General features: G+C 31.2%; 1 protein-coding gene across 1 annotated transcript; it reads left to right on the plus strand.

The window, feature by feature from the left end:
• Positions 1-9928: 9928 nt before the first annotated feature.
• Positions 9929-20234, plus strand: LOC134716872 (protein wech-like). Its single transcript, XM_063579886.1, has 3 exons — positions 9929-10931; positions 11349-11506; positions 20151-20234. The coding sequence occupies exons 1-3, from the start codon at positions 9929-9931 to the stop codon at positions 20232-20234; spliced, it is 1245 nt and encodes a 414-aa protein (XP_063435956.1).
• The last annotated feature ends 656 nt before the right edge of the window (positions 20235-20890 follow it).

Below are 20890 nucleotides of genomic sequence, written 5' to 3' on the forward strand. Positions count from 1 at the left end.
AACAAAGTTAAAACTACGAATGATCTTACAACTTGAGATGAACTCTGATGCAACAGATTAATACACATTTCTATTATATTTTTCCATATATCTGTCTACTCACTATTTTAGATCAGACGGAAAGAAAGCGGCTATGACAAAATAAACCACAAAACTACTAGCAATTTAATCTAAAAATAAGTGAACTTCTAATTAGTCTTCTGTACACGTATGTGCCAACTTGGCCATTTGATCTAAAGGATATAAAGAAGATAAGTACTTTTCATTGCTTTCGTAAGTTCCCTTTTGTGCGCTAGACGAACGTTTCATTTAGGCATTATTAATGCACATCTTTTAAAAATAGCTTATTGTCAATGAGTAGTAGTAACTTATCCTGACTCTATATAACATATTGTCGTACTTTAGCAAACTGTTTGCTCTTTTCTTATTCGTATTTCATTAACGTCATGAAAAATTTAATGTCAGTACGTTGTTTAAGCTTGACACCATGGATATACTCATTTGATTGCAAAATTATTTTCGTGATATTTTTGGAACCAGTGTTGGTAGAAAACAAAGTGATTTCCATCAAGAAATGTGGTTGAGTGCAAAGTTTTAACCTATATTCGTGCATTTTGAACTGATGCGTCAAAATAGACTTCTTCGGATATTTCGAAATGTTGATGTTGACTTGGACGATGTTCTGCTTAGACTGACATTTGGTATGCAACAATAGTTGCGTGTGAAAAAAGTTATTTAATCTCTTAAAAATATCATCAAAAATACATGAATAAAGTATGGAAGTTTCATCCACATATCATACGAATCATTAGGGACTTTTGAATTAAAATGATGAGAAGACTAATACTTATGAAAAGAGAGAAAGCATTTAGAACCGGTTTTTTTCCAAAAGATATTATTATGATTTGTCAAGCATGTCAAGTGCGGTCTGAAATAGAACACTGAACCCAATTACAGTTTGTTACTTTTTCGTACCTAAAATGTGAAACCTTTGAAAATGCTAAATAGAAATCATATCTGACAATTCGATTAATCACATCAAATTAAATTGTACTTCCTGTTGAGTGTTTCCTTTCCAAACTTGAATTGGTGTCAGAAAAACTTTAGATAGAATTACTAGAAGAAACCTGACAATCTTTGGTAAATTGTAACCTACTCCATTCTTGTAATCAAATTTATCTTTTTTAACAAGTTTAATATTTAACATGTTAAGGTTCATTTTAACCTTTTTAGAACTCGTGGACGTAATTAGGAAAAAATGTGGTTCGATAACAATATTGGAAGTGACTCGCTTTTTATTCATATTCATAACTTTTTTTGAAAATTTTGTACTTAATTTGTCTTCCATTGCTCTTTTTTTTAAATGTTGCTTATGTTTTACACCAAGTCGAAAGGATGTTTGATATATTATATTTAACAATTATTGCGCCTTAGAAACTCGTTCTGTTCAACCAAATATTTTTCCAAATGAGAGTATATAGTTGTTGTTTTCAGTTAATGAGACTTCTTTTCAGATTCGTTAAAACATATTGGGTACATTTTGATTCAAATGTATTTAAATCAGTTTAAGTTTGACCTATCCAATATCCTGTTCAAAGAGTTTTTTTCTGTATTTCAAATTCTTGACAAGGCTTGAGTTGATTACATGGGGTTTCAATTGAGGAAAACAGCATAAAATCAACTCAGACTATTACTGCAATACAGGTTGAATGGATTTTATTAACCTTTGTAAAAAAACAGATATTGTTTAATTTAAGGTAAAATACCTTTCTAAAGAAAAAGATAGATCAACAGGACGAATGGCAGAGCAAAAGTGTACTTTAAACCTGTTTAGTAAAGGTGGAGGTATAGTGTATATTGTACAATGGGAACGACCACGTATGTATATTTCTAGAAGTTACGTTGTTCAGTTATTCTACAAAAGAAATTTACATACATAATCTCATCATTTATAACAGATCATACCAGATTATACACCTTGATAATCCTCTTTTGTTATTGATCTATATTTGTACGCATCTGGCATATTACATTATAATCCGGGTACCTTTGACAACTTTTGTAATAATATTTCCAGATTTTTGTTATGACATTTTAAGAGCATATTTATCTCAAAAATAGGAAATATGAAACATCATAGAAATTAAAGTACTCATTTAATAAAGAGAGACTTTCCTCTTTATTGAAAAAATGTAACTAAAGATAGATAAAATAAATTTCAAACTTGACAGTGTACTTATGTTATCAATGAAACGTGTTTATGTATATTGAGCTATGTAATTGGACCAAGATGCCTTTTACTTTCCAAATTCATACTTGTATAGATCAGCAAAATCACCATAGTCTGATACCATATAATTTGTTTCTTTTGATTTCCTGTCTAGCCGTAAATGACCTTAATAAAAGGGTAATATTAGAAAAAGATATTCTTGTCAAACATTACAATAATGTCTATATTATTTCCATACAAATCCTTAATTATAACGTAATTATTAATAGTACTAGCTCAACCCTTTTTCTTGTTTTCAATTTAGTTTGAATTTTAGCAATCCACAAAAAGTGCATCAGTATTTTTCTATTAACACACATAATTATCAAAACTCCATACGAATAAATAATTATCGTAACATCAAACCAAAACTACTTTCACATGAAGGGATATTTTGAAAAGGAACAAAACCGAACTCAAACTAAATTCCAAAATGGGTAGTGTATGAAAACGGTAAAAATATACTGAACGTCTTCAACCAAAAGAATGGACGAAAAACAACTGTCATATTCTTGACTTGGTTGAGAGCCTGACAAGAGAAAAAACTTGGTAGGAATACACAGTCCGTATGCTCGTTATCTTCCAAGTTTTGTAAACAATGTTTTATCTTCAATTTTGGTTGCAAAGGACTAAAATAATTGTCCATTTTTTTTCAACATTTCTTTCATATATTTTAAAATACACCTACTTATGCTTTAATTATGAAATGTATAATTTGTTATTCCAAAGTTACAATCGTCTCTAAATTATAAAGAGGTACGTATTTACGAATATTTCAAAATGTTCTATCAGTCGTCATTAGTTAAAGCAAACGTTTACACTGAAAACACATATTTTCCCTTGCATTATTTAGTTGACAATTACCTTCTATAAAATTGATAATAAAAATGGAAAATGTGTCAAAGCGACAACAACCCCGAACATAGACAAACAACAGCCGAAGGCCACCAATGTGACTTCAATGAAGCGAGAAACTCCCGCAACTGGAGGCGTCCTTCATCGCCAGACTTAAAAAGACGTGTTATTAGGGAGAAGCGTTAATAATACACATACAATTTTCACATAAAACCTATGTAAAATACTTTTAGTAAAACCTTTTTGACCAGGTCAAATGTTCCCATGTTGTAAAGACAATAACAATCAAAACCAAGGAATACACAAAGACATTTACATCAACAGTTATAAATAGGAATAAGAAACAACACGAACTTCACTAAACACTTTAAGCTTCGCTAACCATAACGTTGGGATAACGTTGCACGTATGTGCATTCCTCACTTTTAGTTTGTACTTGGAATATCTAAAATGTGAAGTATAAAGCACATACCAATAAGAGAGTAAAGCAATGTTTTGATTCTTCATTCAGTGACCCTTACATATAAAATTAAATCCTTTTATAATCAGAATGAAATGATATAGAATTGTAATGCTCCGAAGGCTTGACAATTTCTCTATCTTTTTAAAGCATTTATATTACTGCTTCTTACTTTAATATCAAAACAAGATTTTTTATGTTATGTGTTTTGTACACGTTAGTTTTACAAGTAATAACAATCTGAAAAATGTAAACAAGAAGAGTGTATTGGTAAAATGTACATGTTATTACTGGATAAAGCACCAAAATCCTAATATACTGGTCTCATCAACTACAAAACCTTAAGTTATTTTTTTTTAAAAAGAATTATGGTACAAAAGTTTGCACACAGTTTGTCATTCGTACCAAAGGAACGCAATTTTTAAATCACTATGGGTTTATTCCCCGGGCAGGCCATCAATGCAGATTGATTGATTGTTGGTTGCTTAATGTCCAGCATAAATGAAGAAGATTCAGTAAAACAAAATATAATGATTAAATAATTATTCATAATAAATGTAGCATAACATATTAAAAACCAAGGGGTAAAGTTATTATTGGTTTTTTTTTAAATGTCTAACATACTAAACATTAAAGTCCATCAAAGTTTTGCCACAGCATCGATAAGGTCTAGGCAACATATTATTTTTATGGCCTTCAACCCGAATATAACATTGTGTAAAGAAAAAGTTGTATACGTTTAACCGGAACTGATCACATAACAAATGCACATTTAACTTCCAATTCAGTAGAGATCGGGAACTTTGAAGGACATAGAAAGGAATAGACAAGACAAGGAATATCAAGAAATTTAGCAAAGTCCAAACAAGTTTTTGACAATTATATTTTGACATCCAGTTGTTTTCATTGTTTCGTTTGATGGTAGTAACTACAAACAAGGTAGATAAACATACAATCAAGTAACTCATTATTCCTTTCACATTGTGCTATAAACGTGAACGTTCATTCACTTATTCATTATTACGACTTATTCAGAAAATTTGCAAAATTTGTTACGAAATATACTCTTTTAACGAAATTAGAAATCAGTTCTGAAAATAGAAAATATAATTTTTTCTAAAGTAGTATGAAATTTAAAGCTTGTGTGTTTGTTGTAATGTATATGTTAATTATCAGGTAATAACATTAACTGTAATGTTGTACTATATAGATACGAGGAACACATACACTATTGGTAAGTAACATATACTGACATCATTCATGGAAAATGTTGCAGTAAATCAAATAAACAGTCTTTATTCACATGTGAACCACACTACAAATATTATTTGCAGGCATTGCTTATCATAGCCTCCACATTTTCGAACCATACAGTTGTATCTTAAAATATATATGGTATTTTATTGGACATGCATAAGCTTTCATCAAAACTGGAAAAGTAAACTGAACAATTTATACAATATATAATATTTAATGGTTTAGAAAAATAGAATAATAGATATTGTCAAATATCGGCTGTAACTCAGATATGGAGCTTTACAAGGCGATAGGTTAATAAGCAACTTTAAAAAAAAATGAAAAATAATTATTTAGAAAAAAAGAACAGGTAATTGACTGCATAAATCATTAGCATATCTGTATTATGTTTTCAAAAAAGAAGATTTGCCTTTTATCAGTTTATGAAACCCATGGTTTCCATGGACACTCTTATTTTGTTTCAATTGATCATCAAAACAGAAAAAGGTTAACTGAACAATTTGTACAATATACAATAGACAATACAAAAATAGAACTGAATAGACATATCAAATTTCAATGATCTTCTCGTTGAATATTCACAATAGTGTGATACTTTGCATCTGGTATTTCAATTTCCCTAAAATTTAGATAGCAAAGTTGAAAATAGAGAGATACATTCTCAATAGCTCCCTAAAATCCGTTACATTATTAAGATTTCTGTTAAACATGTGTTGGATCTCTTGAACATTATCACTTTGTGAACTACCTATTTTTCTAAGTATTTATATCAATTATCATACTGTAACATTTAAAATTTATAGCTATATTGAATCAGGCTTTAAAGTTATCATAAAATCTCAAAACTATTTCATAGACGGGTCATTCCAGAAGCAGACGGTTCTGCAAGTGGAATGGCAGTTGTCTTTCGGCAATCACTTTGAAAAAATGCCTCAATTTGTAGGAAAAAAACAAGAAGGGTGACATTTTTCCCAAATGTCAAAAACCTGATTATGGCAGAAACAATGCCTGTTGAATGAACAGTATCATACAGTTTTTTTTTATAATTTTGGATTGAGTAGTGCAGTTTGAGTATTTATTCCTGAAGACAAATCATTCACTTATCGAAAATCTTCAAAGTTACTATGATTATGAAGTCCCTTCAGTCGTACTTGTATTTAAACTGATAGAAATGATAACCAATAAAGAAATCAATATCTTTGAAAAAAAAGTTACGCAGGTTTACACGTATGTCCTATGTATTATTAACATGCTCCAAGTTTAATGAACTTATGAAAATACATTTTTTTAATGCCATATGTGTTATTTTTAAGCCAAAAAAAAAATGGTAGAATACATTTATCAAAACACAAACTACAAAGATAGGTCAGGTTTTTCGAAAGCTAATATTCATTATTAACCTTTAGCCACGTTCTGATTGGTTATCATCAATGAACTTCCTTGTCGTGTACCTTCACTAAACAACAATAGCTCGCTCAGGTAATGATATTCGACTAACCATAATAATTTAGAAACTTTTTCTAGTTTTATTTGTATTGATAGTTATGTTAATATCTACATTTATATAGAATTAAGTCAAAACATTTGTAGAACGATACTGCTACAAGATGATGATTTACGAGAAAGATGAAATAATATCGTATTTACATATTTCGATACAACAAATCGATCCCGTACCTTTAATTGTAGGTTAAGTCTATGTAAAGATATGTACTATAAAATTTAGAGCGAGGGCATACCAGAATATTCGTTAAAAGGTGTAAAAATAAAAACTGAGGGATTCTCATGGTTTCAAAAATCATTTAAAAGAATAGGACACCATGCATCAATAGGATTGGCGTCACTATCTTGTCATACGTGCCCGCCATACGAATCCTCACTCAGTCAAAACACTGAGTTAAAATGCTACAATCGGGGGTAGGAAAAAATCGGCAAAATAAAAGATCACACTATTATTGTATATGAATGTTTAAGATTGCGAAAACATTGAACTTGAGAAAAACTGATAAGATAAAACACCATAATAGTCTTTGTTTAAAAGAAAGTCTTGCAAATCAATGCATTTAATGTATTTTTGTCTTTAAATTTTACGCAATAAATACACACAGTTTAACAAAATATCCTTGAAAGTAATGTAAGGTCATATCGCTATGTGAATTAAAGTGATACACATTTTAAATCAGCAGTATTTACCAAATCTCTCAAGGGTCAAACAAATGTAATCAGTGTGTATTTTATCAATGGAGTTTGGAACTTTGATACAGATTGTATAATTACAGGTCATTCGAGCTCAATCCTAATGTTTAAACTTTATTCTGACGAACAAACAAAATTAGAAAAAAATTTGTCTAGAACAAAGAATTTGCTTTTGGAAACATCATAAAAAAAATACAGAGAAGACGCATACACAAAACTGACAATAAAGTCCTGCAATGTTTTGATATTCATATTTGGCTGAGTATGAAAAGGTCCAACCCGGCTTATAGTATGATAATGTTGGAGTGATTAGGCTGGCAAAAATGGGTACATAGTTTATATGTTCAACTTCTCCCACAATTTTAAATCCAGATACCCGAAACCTCACATAATAGCTGCACATATGTTGAAGTTGTCAGTGTGACCTTCCACTATGAAAGTGTATAAGGATATTTTTTTTCATTCGTCCCAGACTGAAAAAACAAAGTAATTTGTAGTACAAATTATAGAACATGGTGTAACTTTTTTTGTAAATATTTCCTCTTACAGTTTTCGACACAGATCCATGCTCTTTCACAGACACTGTCACTGTCTACCTATTGATGCTGTGCATCTTTTGGTATGCAATTGTTTGAAGATTTTTTTCACTTTTCATTCTTGAGAAATCAAACAATATATCACAATAAAGCAACACTTATCATAAGTATTAACTTCACAGGAAACAGTAAAAATTATTTATAAACTACACTTTGGCCCCACCAACATAATTAAATCCATTTCTTACCAAAATATATCTAATTTTACAACTCCAGTTTTGTTTATCATTCTTTTTAGGACAACTTCTTTCATACATCTCATCATAGCAAGTTTTTAGAAGAAATTTTTCTGTACTCAAAATTATCAACCAATATTCGAGTATTCTATACTGCATTTCAATGGACATATAAAATCAACTTAATTCACAGTACAACATATTAGTTACAGCAATGATTTTTACTTTAAGAATACGTTTTCAAAAATACAAAGGAACTTTTTTAATTTTTGGCCCCAATTGAAATTATCATATTTCTAAGCAATAATTCAATATGCTTGCTACATAAAAATAAACAAAATGACAACGGTGTTTCAGGATTAAAGTAATCGTATTTGTTTTATTAAATATGCTTGACACAGCCTTTTTACACTGCTCTGACAGTTTATATGGGTATTTAAAATATTACCATTACTATAACACAGATTCTCAAATACATGAAATCGCTACATATATCAATAGCTTTTTAGTTAAAACATATTTTATTGTTCCAAAAAGAGACAAATGGATTAGACACAAGTTTTCCAACTTAGTAACGTCTTCTCCAAAGCTTTTCAATTTGTATACCATTGCTCTTCTGTTCTAAATTTCCCTCTGGTTCTAAGACTACAATTTTTATTTTTGATAATAGTTTTGTACAAATCAAATTTATTTCAATAAACATTTATAGCATCGATAATCTTTTGTAGATCAGTTATACTTTCACTAAATAAAACCATATTGTCACACACATTAACAAATCCAGTTTTACCATTTTAAGTCCTATGATTTACAATTTTATGTTATCAGTTATATTTCCTTATCATTGACATACAATAAATACAACAGTGGGAATAAGGATTCATTTTGCATTAGATCAACAGTACATTAAAAAAAACCATCACAAAATGTTCCATAAAGTTTAACACAAGTTTTTGATTTGCTATTCATAGATTTAATGACATTTAATTGCCTACCCCATTGACTTTACATCTGACTAACCTTTTCCATAATTTGTAATGCGTGATATTATCAAAAGCTCTGACGTAATCTTCAAAGATACAGTATATACGTTTACCTTTACCCAAATAATTAGTGATCAGGGAATAAAGGGCAATGACAGTATCGACTGTTCCAAATCTAGGACGGAAACCAAATGGTATACTTGTCTACACATTGTTCTTTTCGCTCTAATGTAGCAATTAACCTTGTATTCAGCAACGAGGTGAAGAATTTCCTAACATGAGATATGCATCGCTAGTTGTTAGGGTTAGTAACGTCTTCTTTACGATGATACTTTAGACCAATACTGTATTTCAGAGAAATTTACGGAAGTAAGAATATTAATAAAAACTTTACCCAATATTGGAATAAGTACATTTTTTACAGCAATAAAATATTCGTTCATGATGCAGTTGAACCCAGTAGCTTTATCATATTTTAATTGTTTTACGCTTTTTCTGATTCAGTTTCTGCAAATGGAATGTTTACTTCCTCATGTACGTATGGTAAAGTTTCTGATTATATTTCCTTGTCCGTTTTTGTGTTATTTTACATTTTTAAAAATGTTTCTGAAATTGTTCTACAGTTATTGTATGTACATGTTCCCTTCTTTGACATTTTGAACTTCTGAAAGCATTTCTTTAATCTCCGTACATTTTCATTTCTGCACAATATTCAAAGCCGGCTTGTTTTGTCTATAAATATTCTTGCAATCTTCTGATGTTCATTGTTTATCTAATTTAACAAACGCTTTATGATTTTTATTTGTGTTACTTTCTTTACAATGTTCGCAATAATCCTTAAAATCAACTTCTGTTTTGATGTATTGTTCACAAATTAATGCAAGCTGTTGTTCACATAAAAACATAATAAGTCAAATTATTACAACTCGGCCAGTTGTAAGGGTCATTGATGAGTCTTTTGTAGACGAAACACGCGTCTGGCGTATATACTAAATTTTAGTCCTGGTATCTATGATGAGTTAATTTAATCATTTGTAAAAAAAATTGGAACTGTTTATCAAAATCCTGTTAAATAAGGTTAAAAATATTTAATATTTAAGTTTAATATTTATTTTGTAGTATTCAGTTAAGTGACAATGGCGACATTATGCAGCATGTTATGTTCTGTTTGTGAAATCCAGCACAAGAACAAAGAAGCTGAATATTGGTGTTCTGAATGTGAACAAGGCCTATGTCCCGAGTGTCTGAACTGCCACAATGCTTTGAAATCGTCTAGAAATCATGAGGTAATTACAGTTGAAAACTACAAGCAGCTTCCATCTTCAATATCCAGTATACAACATCACTGTTCTGATCACAATAGAAAGTTCCAGATGTACTGTCCTCAGCATGAAAACCTATGTTGTCCGTTATGTATCTCTTCTAATCATAGAAACTGCGTTGGTCTGTTATCGATAGAAGAGGTCATAGCAACGTCGAAGACATCGTCTTTATTGGACAGTATGGAACAGCGAATTAAAGATTTGTTAACTAATGCAGAGGAAATCATCGATGACCGTAAACAGAACCTCACTTCAATACAGAACCAACACCATAAGTTTCAGTCCGAGATAACACAGATGCGTGATCAAATAAATAAACACCTTGACTTCCTAGAAAAACAGTCTACTGAGGAATTGCTAGCTACCAAAAAGGATGTAAGCAGTCGAATAGAAACCGTCATTACAAATATAACCCAGAATTATAAACATGTGAGTAAGTTGAAAAATGAAATGTGTTCAATTAGGAAATATGCATCGAATCTTCAGACATTTTTAGGAGCTAAAGTCCTTGAGGTGGAAATCCAAAAGAAAGAGGAATATCTCCAGTCTCTGTCTATTGATGGAAGTCTCGAGCAAGTTGTTATTAATCTTGAGGTAGATGACGAACTATCAAACATTTTATCTATTCAAAAATTTGGTTCAGTTTCGACAGAAAAAAAATCGCCATTATTTGTACTTAAGAATAAAACAGAGAGGCAGGCTCAAATATTAAGAACGCCAGTTGTTACACCAAGTTCTATTCATGATATAAACCCAACGCAACAACAAATAATAGCCGTTCCAGAGAAAATAACTGGTTGCTCAATGACCCCGTCAGGTAAATTCATCTTTGTGAACTGCTACGAGCATCAATTGATCATTCTAACAAAAGATGGAAAATCGGATAGTGTAATTAATATACCACCACAATATCCAGTGGATGTAGCATGCATCGACGACTTAAGCGTAGCAGTTTCATTTCATAGTGCATCAGATATTCAGATCATCAATATTGCATCCAAGAAAGTTGTAAAAACCATCAACACATTGAATATATGCGGTGGTATAATCCATCAAGACAACAACATTTTATACTGCGAGAACTACAACGGTGTTAGAGTGGTGAAATTGCCAAACACAGATAATGTTCTTTTAGTCGACGACATGGAAATAAATCATTGGAGCTATATAACAACATATATGGATTTCTTATATTATACTAAACACAATACAGTAAGCTGTTATTCCATAACAGGTAAGAAACTATGGGACTTCAAAGATGAATCAGTGTTGAAAAGTTCCTGCGGTGTGACCGCTGATAAACATTCAAATATTTATGTCGCAGATTATGAAAATAGTAGTATAGTCGTAATTTCACCAGATGGGAAAAAGGGAAGGCGTATACTTGGTGAGGTACAGGGAATCATCAAACCCTCTGGTATTTTTATTAACAACGAAAACGACACTCTTTTGGTCTCCAATTATAATGAAACTGCTGTTTTGTATAAGCTGACCTTTTAAATATTGTGGGTGTTTTTTTTTAATGAAAAATGAAACAACTAGTTCGTGCTGTAGTGTGGTATATGTTTGTTATTGGTGAGTGTTAATTCAACAAGAACTAAACACAATTCCAAATATTTGTTATTGGAATTTATTTTATCATAAAGTTCACTTGTCACTGTCTTTTCATTTTTTGTCCATACTTACCCAAACCGTTTCTTTTTATTTATGACATCTGAAATGAAACAAATTGACCCCCCTCCACAATTTTTTTTTGACATCCCCCTTTCCTTTATTCCAAAACTGATCTCAATTCAAATTTCTAATGAAGCTTGCACCAATTACTTCTCATTTAAATACATATCAAAATGTAAAAAAGTGCTTGTTATCACTGAATAGTAAACATTATTTTAATTTATCAGTTGGTAGTAAAAGTGAATATATATTGTATATTGTATAAAACAATGATTTAAGTTGATTCAACTACTATTCAAGACAAAGAACGATAACTCCAATTGAAAATTTCTTGTTATTGCACAATATTGTGCAATTAGATATTTCTTGCTATTGCGCAATACTGTGCAATTGAAATTGAAGATTTCTTGCTATTTCGCAATACTGTGCAATTGGAATTTTATTGCTATTGCACTTAACTGTGTTATTGGACGATTTCTTGCTATTGCTGAATACTGTGCAATTGAAAATTTCTTGCTATTGCACATTACTTAATATAATTATTTTGGATCATGATTTGGACCAACTTGAAATCTAGGCCATAATAAAAAAATCTTAGTACATGTTTAGATTCAGAATACCAAAGAAGCCCAATAATTCAATTTTTGTTAATGACTCCCAAAATCAATCCCAACCTCCATTTTATGGACATAAACCCTGTGTTTAAATTTCATAGATTTCTATTTACTTATACTAAAGTTATGGTGCGAAAACCAAGAAAAATGCTTTTTTGGGCCCCTTTTTGGACCCTAATTCCTAAACAGTTGAAACCAAAACTCCCAAAATCAATCTCAACCTTTCTTTTGTAGTCATGAACCTTTTGTCAAAATTTCATAGATTTCTATTAACTTAAACTAAAGTTATAGTGCGAAAACCAAGAAAATGCTTATTTGTGCCCTTTTTTTGCCCCTTATTCCTAAAATGTTGGGACCAAAACTTCCAAAATCAATCCCAACCTTCCTTTCTATTCAACTTTACTAAAGTTAGAGTGCGAAAACTAAAAGTATTCGGACGACGACGCCGCAGACGACGACGCCAACGTGATACCAATATACGACCAATAAATTGTCCATTTTTGCGGTCGTATAAAAAGTGTAAAAAATAGAGAAACAGGTACTTTGAAGCTTTTTTCATGTCGATCAACTACAGTTAAATATGCTTTACCATGCATACTGAAATGCTTATTCATTGTATAAAGTGCGTATTAGCACCAATCATGCCCTTCTGCAATGTCAAAATATAATTATCGACATGATGTATGCCAATTAGTGTTCAAACCGAAATAACAGTATATGTATATAGTTTTGTGTTAATCTATCAGAAACAAAACTAGTGCAGCAACTCCTGTTTCCTACTTATTACAAACTAGTCAGCGATCATTTCATATCTTAAATGAATAACATACAACGAACAAAGTATGAGACAGTACAAAAAAAAATGAAATTAGATTTATCATAAGACAAGACAAACGCATTTTTTTTTTATACAATCATACAGAGTGAAATCCACAGGAAGATAGAGAACTGTTACATACTTTATATCATAACTCTGGAACACTGCATGCAATCAATTTGTCAAGTTCAGGTCAACTAATTGTAAACTTCGTTGACTTCTAGTTATTTTTTAATTTAAATTCAGGTCTCATTTAAATATAGATTAATCATAAGAAGAACAAAAATGTCGGCATCAATATTATTTAGAGACACATTTGCAAGGTTTAGTTTTCCAGTTTCCATAGATGGTTATGTCTTGGTCTTTTGAAAATAAAGGAAAACACTAGTTTGCCGAGTTTAAAATCTCAAACATTCATTACGATACACACATGCAAGTAAAAAACACGACTAAACCAGTTGGGAATCATATGAATACAAATATCTGATCTAGACAGGGTGTGCTGATAGGTTAAATGTCACATTCTATACATGCATCACACATAAAATTAAGAATGGAAATGGGTAATGTGTCAAAGAGACAACAACCCGACCATAGAAAAAAAAAAGCAGAAGGTCACCAACAGGTCTTCAATGTAGCGAGAAATTCCCGCACCAGGAGGCGTCCTTCAACTGGCCCCTAATCACATATATACTTGTTCAGTGATAATGAACGCCATACTAATTTCCAAATTGCACACAAGAAACTAAAATTATAACAAAGGCCAGAGGTTCATGACTTGGGCCAGGCCTAAAAATGCGGCGGGGTTAAACATGTTTGTGATATTTCAACCCTCCCCTAAACCTCTAGCCAATGTAGAAAAGTAGACGCATAACAATACGCACATTAAAATTCAGTTCAAGAGAAGTCCGAGTCCGATGTCAGAACATGTAACCAAAGATATAAATTATACATAAATAACAACAGACTACTAGCAGTTAACTGACATGCAAGCTCCAGACTTCAATTATACTGAGTGAAAGATTATGATGTCATCATATGAACATCAGGCACAAGCCTTCCCGTTAGGGGTTCAGTATCATACCATCATAACATATATGAGAAGAACATTTTCTGTGTCATGCCAACAACTGTTAATATTGAAATTCTACTTTTTGATAAATATTCCTAAAGTAATGAACTAGAGCAGTTTTCGCTCGGACACACACTCAACAATCTAGTATATTAAAAGAGCAAAAACCTGTGTCCACATTTCACAAAGGGAATAGAACGTAATCGGTAAATGAACACACCAGACAGTAACACGAGGATTATAGATGTTGGTTTGACGAAGGGACCATGATTACATTCAAAATTAATCTATGCAGGCACTTGTGTAAAATATTTGAAAACCTTATCATTTACCAATTGTACATGTTTTTTGTCTTTTTAAAACATTTCTTACTTCCAACTTTACAATTTTAAAAGTGAGTTAAAACAAAATTCTGTTGACTTAATGACATTGTGGCAACAAAGCTATTACTGCGCCCAGCCCTTGTTATCTTGACCAAACACCATTTATGTATCGATTGTCGAGCAATGGCTGTCTTTGTCGACTTCATCTCATGTTTTAACTTTTCTTATCTGAGCGTCACTGATGAGTCCTATGTAGACAGAATGCGGCAAATCTGGCGTTTTAAGTTATAATTTATACATTTGATATTTTTTTACACCACTGAGTCGATGCCACTACTGGTGGACGTTTCGTCCCCGAACATATCACAAGCCCAGTAGTCTGACATGAATATCAATTATATGATCATTTTTATAAATATCCTATTACAAAACTTTGATTTTTTTTCGGAAAACAAAGAATTTTCTTATCCAAGGCATCGATTACCTTAGCCGTATTTGGCACAACTTTTTGGAATTTTGGGTCATCAATTATCTGTGACTTTGTTCTTGTTTGGCTTTATAACTATTATGATCTGAGCGTTACTGATGAGTCTAATGAACACGAAACGCGTGATTGGCGTATTGATTTATAATACTGGAACCTTGGATAACTATAAACCGATAACATAATGTATGGCGTTTATTTATTTTTATTCTCAGGACTTAAAAAATTATACCGAAATTATCAATTCATTCCTTATTTTTATTTACTAGCGCTTGGTCGATATTACCTCAAACGTCAGTGATAGAGAAACTATGGTTCTAACTTTCTGTTGCAAAATTGACAGCCGATTTTCAATATACTGTTAACAAAATTCGTCTATATCAGGCATATATTACCTTGGCTGTATTTGGCAAAACTTTTAGGAATTTTGTTCTCAATGCTCTTCAACTTCGTACTTTATTTTGCCCTTTTAACTTTTTTAAGATTCGAGCTTCACGGATGAGTGTCTATGATGATTTTATTAACAACCACTGGGTCGATGCCACTGCTGGTGGAGATTTATTTCCGGAGGGTATCACAAGCTCAGTAGTCAGCACTTTTTGAGCAGACATGAGTTGTCATTGATATGGTTTTATTTATAAATTTACTGTTTACAAATTTTTGAATTTTTTGAAATACTAAGGCTTTTCTTCCTCAGGCATAGATTACCTTAGCTGAATTTGGCAAAACTTTTAGGAAATTTGGTTCTCAATGCTCTTTAACTTCGTACTTTATTTGGTATTTTTGATTAAATGGATTCGACCGTCACTGATGAGTCTTTTGCAGACGAAACGCGCGTCTGGCGTATATACTAAATTTAGTCCTGGTATCTATGATGAGTTTATTTATATATCTCTTAACATTTCTACGCTTATAGTATTAAATGTTCTTATCGTTAATTAGTATCCTTTTTGCGTTTTTTTCGCAAATATTTTGCAAAATAAGCAATTCAAGCGCATGTGAACCTCTTTTGTGTGATTTCTACTTTAAATCTTTATTTTAGTTTAATCATTGTATTGGGGTTATTTCATTGTTTTAGATCGAGAATATATACAAAATATCTATTTTGCCTGTTGTTGCTTAAGTTTTTGAGAAGAGTGATCGTTTAACACATTTTAAACACTTTTCATTTACTCACAACTTTATCTTTAGATAAATTTATTAGCATTATTGGTTTTGTTTCTTTATTGGTTTTGGAAATGGAATTAGAATTTGTCTTCGTTGAGTACACGGAAACGAAGATAAATATTTTTTTCAGCATCAGCCTCGTTCTAAAACTGGAGGTCGTATTGTGTGTACGTGTTATCATAAATCCCAGTAGATGGAAAGAAATAGTAGCACGAAGATTTATCATTAAATTACAATGAACTATTACGATGTGTGTCATCTGTAATTACATTAAATTTTATTGGTTACTGTATTTTGATGTATATTTATAATTATCTTAATAATAGTATATTTATTACAAGGAAGAACCGATGTTAAACCATAATGCAAGTAAAATAATTAACTGTATGCAGTAAAATGTCAAAAAAGAGGGACGAAAGATACCAGAGGGACAGTCAAACTCATTAATCGAATAAAAAACCTGACAACGCCTAGGCTAAAAATGAAAAACGACAAACCACACAGACATATGCATAATTTCCTCCACAGCAGAAGTGGCTCTATACAATATGCCAAGAACTGAAACAGACAAGTAGTTAACACATTAGAAGACTATTTTAAAGATATGAATATTTCACATGGAGGTGTGTGTGCATTTTCTAACACTTTATCGATACCTTCACTGTGAACTATCAGAATTGGAGTCAGTGATTCGGTACTGACATGATGTTAAACAGCTTTTCGAAAGCTACCATTGCTAAAATTTCAAATACAGGTATGACACATTGTATAAGTTCCTTCTAAAACAGCATTTTACAAATGCAAAGTTTTTTTTAAAAATTTGTTGGAAAATGTTTGATAGGCTATACACATTTTGCAGGTGTTATTTTGAATTTCTAATCTGACCTCATGTGTGTCAGACATACGGCAAAACAAACTTAACAATAGCGTATTTGCTTGCGCTAGAAATGGGTCGATAGCACTGCCGATAGACAATAAGAAGAGTAGTTTATAGTTCTGTCATGCCAAGATATATCAAATTTTACAATGACCAGTTGATTATGTAAGAAACTGATAAAGTTTTTATTTTTATTGCATAACAGCTTTTTATAAAAAATTTATATACGTGAGAATATTTTCTGTGTTTCTGCCATAAAGAATCAGTCTCCATTTTCAGTTTGGTTTCATAAACGGAAATAGTTTTAAAGTTTTTGGAAGCATATTATTTGTATACAATACGATTTCGAAATCCTATTTAATCCGCATTTACGAATATATTTGTTACATATCTGTTTTTTTTTATAATAATTAGGATTATAACACAATGTTAAATGTTGTACCCCTATTTTGACATTTTTATCTGTTGTGTATGTTTATTTTGTTTACACAAAGTTGTCAATATAATGGAATGTTATGCGACTATTATACAAGGGAGAGGTTTAGATAGCTTAATACCATTTTCTAATATGACAGTTTTCATCCATTCTTTTGATATGTTTGAGATTTTGATTTTGCCGTTTGGTTTGGGACTTTTCGTTCTAATTTTTCCACGGGGTTTGGCATTTTCTAAATTAACTTTTTTTCTTTGAATAAAAAACAAGAGACACACTGATTTCGTTTTTTGTTTCTCCGGTTTTTATTCTTTCAAATGATAAGTAAAAAAAAGAAGACTTTTAGCAGATGAAAAAACCTTGAATTGGAAAACATATTTACAGCTTTTTCCCCTAGAGAAACTAATATTGTGTTCAATATTATGACCTAATTATGACAGCATTGGCAAATAGGTATGGCCCTGCCTATTCTTATGATTGACCCGTCTCGGGAACTTTCTTAATTGTAGTTTTAAGGCATATATGTACGTGTTTTGTCTTTCAATGCATTTGATGCGTACTTCATATCTATATATGCTAGTTTTATTTATTCATGTATCTTGGGCTGTTAAAGGAACGGCAGGAGGGAAAACAGTTATATATGTATGTTTCTAAATCCGAATTTTGTTAAACTTTATGTTTAAACAAAAACTAGTATTTAAATTTTATTCGTGATCTCCAATATACAATGGGAGTATCCTTGTTAAACCCACAAACCACACAAAGTCACACAACAATTTCAGTATCAAAGAGTATAGTTTAGCTTATCTTTTTTAGGTTTTGTACTTCGACAATTTAAGCATGTCCATCATCCTGAAGACGTAAGAAGGTTGCAAAAACTGTATCTGAGTGTGATGCATTACTTATTGCAATGCAATATGTTTACAATATAACTTTGTATTTGTGCGGTAGGTATAATACTGTTGTTAATAGAATATTATTGATTTATGAAATAGAAATTACAATGTATATACATGTATCTGTGTTCACTGGCAAAGCATAAAAGATAACAATACTAGAGCCTTTAGAGTACGGTTTAAAAATAACAAACATAAAAGCAAATAATGAGATTTAATTTCTTTGATTTTATTTGTTTATGAGTTTGTTTACCTCTTTTGCTTTGAATGTCTACTGTTTCTGTTGTTCCCCTATATAACTATTTATTACGTTAAATAACATTATGCAATAATGACATGGAACTACACTTGCTCATATAGAGTACCACAGAAGTCACCTTACATGCATATTAATCCTGTTCCAAAATACACAAAGTAATTAAATATTCAAATTCAGTACAACAAAAAGGGTCCTCTATAGAATAGTTTAGAACGATCTAAGGTTTACTTGTTAAAGATGTTTTACTAAATTTATCAACAGAATATCTTTGGAATTGAATGTCTTAGTCCACCGGTAGATGTATCGATCCATTGGGGAAGCAAAATGTATTTAAAGCTATAGAAGAATTTTATTTTTAAAGATAACCGCTGAGTATGAGTGTTTTTGAATACACCGATTGCGTTGTGGTTGGGGTTTCTGTCCTCAAATGTACACACACAATACTCTCTGCATATACGTTTACTTTGGGTCATTAGCACGTAACATAAAATGTTGCCATTAAATAAATAATAAGCAATTTCAAAACGTCAGAAAAATATACGTAAAGTAATTATTTTTTTCAATTCGCAAAGCTTCAAATTGTTCCTGAATGACGCTTTTTTTTTTAACAGACTACAGTTTCTTTGAAATTATTAAGTTGTCAAAATATTTTTATTACGATGTTGTTTTTTTCCGACATATCTAAAAACAAATTATCACTCTAATTGACAATTTAAACAACGTATTTCCTCAACTGTCTGAAAACTAGACCTCTTAGTTTTCTTGAATGTCGTTGATTCTTTGATATCCATATATCTTCTGGCTGATTTAATGGAATTCATAAAAACAAACTGAAGGCCAAGAAAAAAAAGTAATTTCCGAGTCGCGGATGTGTAATTAACACATAGCTCAGCACTTTTTTTCCTTTTAAAGAAATAAATTACCGAGGATTCAGGTGATGAACTCTAGTCGACTGTTTTATTACTGTTCATTTGCGATAGAAATATCCACTCTTTAAACGTAAGAAAAGTACATGCATATCAATCGAAACCGTCAATATGCCTTCAAAATATTTAGAACCATTACTCCAATCGGACATAATAAGTAAATATCAAATCAGAGACAAATGGTGCGAAATCGTAGTTTTGATATTTTGGAAAGTCAATATAAGGTCATCGGGGTTTTTCACCATTATAATCTACGAATGAGGTACACCTATTTACACATGTTACAGGCATTAATACCACATTTTTGTGTAACCATTAAAGGATAACTATAAGAACCTCATTTGGTTTGCTATTTCTATACAAATATATTAACAACTACATTCATGTTATTTTTATCAATTTATAAATATGAAACGCATAAAAATTTGTATCTTTAATCTAATCCAGTTGCCGATTATGTTTCGTTTTGATAATTTGTTTATTTATTATTACAGGGTGTGACTGGTATTGTTTTCAGAAAAACCCTGCGTCTACGTCTCAGTCCACTGTTATCAGTTAAACGCATCAACAAATTCTAGAAGGAAAATTGCATGTACACCAAACGAACGTTTAACGACTTTTAAAAAATATACAATGACTGAAAGAACATGTATCGCATAAGTGACATATAGCAGTTGATACACTATCATTTGTAGTCAATCTATCTATAGAAAATTAACTTGTTATGCTGGGACAGGGATCCAGTGGATCCGTAAATATCCAAAGCTTACTATCCCATGCAAAACGGAAGCCGATGGCAAATTCTCGACAAACTAGAACAGCTGATCAGTTGAATTAATTATTATAAACAAACCGAATGTGACCCTTACAAATAATTAGAAAAATATACAGACTACAGTCATAGTTTTTTGTTTTATTTTGAGCGTATCAATCAATCAAAACTGACACACAAGTACGCGATATAACACTAAAGCATAATTAAAAGATGACAGAATTATGGACTTTGCTCTTGTTTAAACCGTAATGCTTTGGATGAATAAGATACTGTATGAAAGGAGATCTAAATCATGAATATTTTTTGCAAGTCCAAAACGATATCAATTTGAAGCATTTGTCCCTTTAAGTTCTTCATTAAAACGGAAATCCGTCTGTTCGTTACATTGTACAGCTCAAATAGTAATCCAGACAAATAATTCGCTGATTGGCATCGGTGCAGAACAACTAACAATACAGA

The sequence above is a fragment of the Mytilus trossulus genome, chromosome 4, assembly GCF_036588685.1.
Source record: "Mytilus trossulus isolate FHL-02 chromosome 4, PNRI_Mtr1.1.1.hap1, whole genome shotgun sequence".
Classification (NCBI taxonomy): Eukaryota; Metazoa; Mollusca; class Bivalvia; order Mytilida; family Mytilidae; genus Mytilus; species Mytilus trossulus.

Bases quoted from the DNA above. Each gene is read 5' to 3' on its own strand.
- LOC134716872 (XM_063579886.1), top strand. From the start codon at position 9,929: ATGGCGACATTATGCAGCATGTTATGTTCTGTTTGTGAAATCCAGCAC. The intron at 10,932-11,348 runs GTAAATTCATCT...ATTCCATAACAG, and splicing joins TTGCTCAATGACCCCGTCAG to GTAAGAAACTATGGGACTTC. The intron at 11,507-20,150 runs GTACAGGGAATC...TTATTATTACAG, and splicing joins GAAGGCGTATACTTGGTGAG to GGTGTGACTGGTATTGTTTT.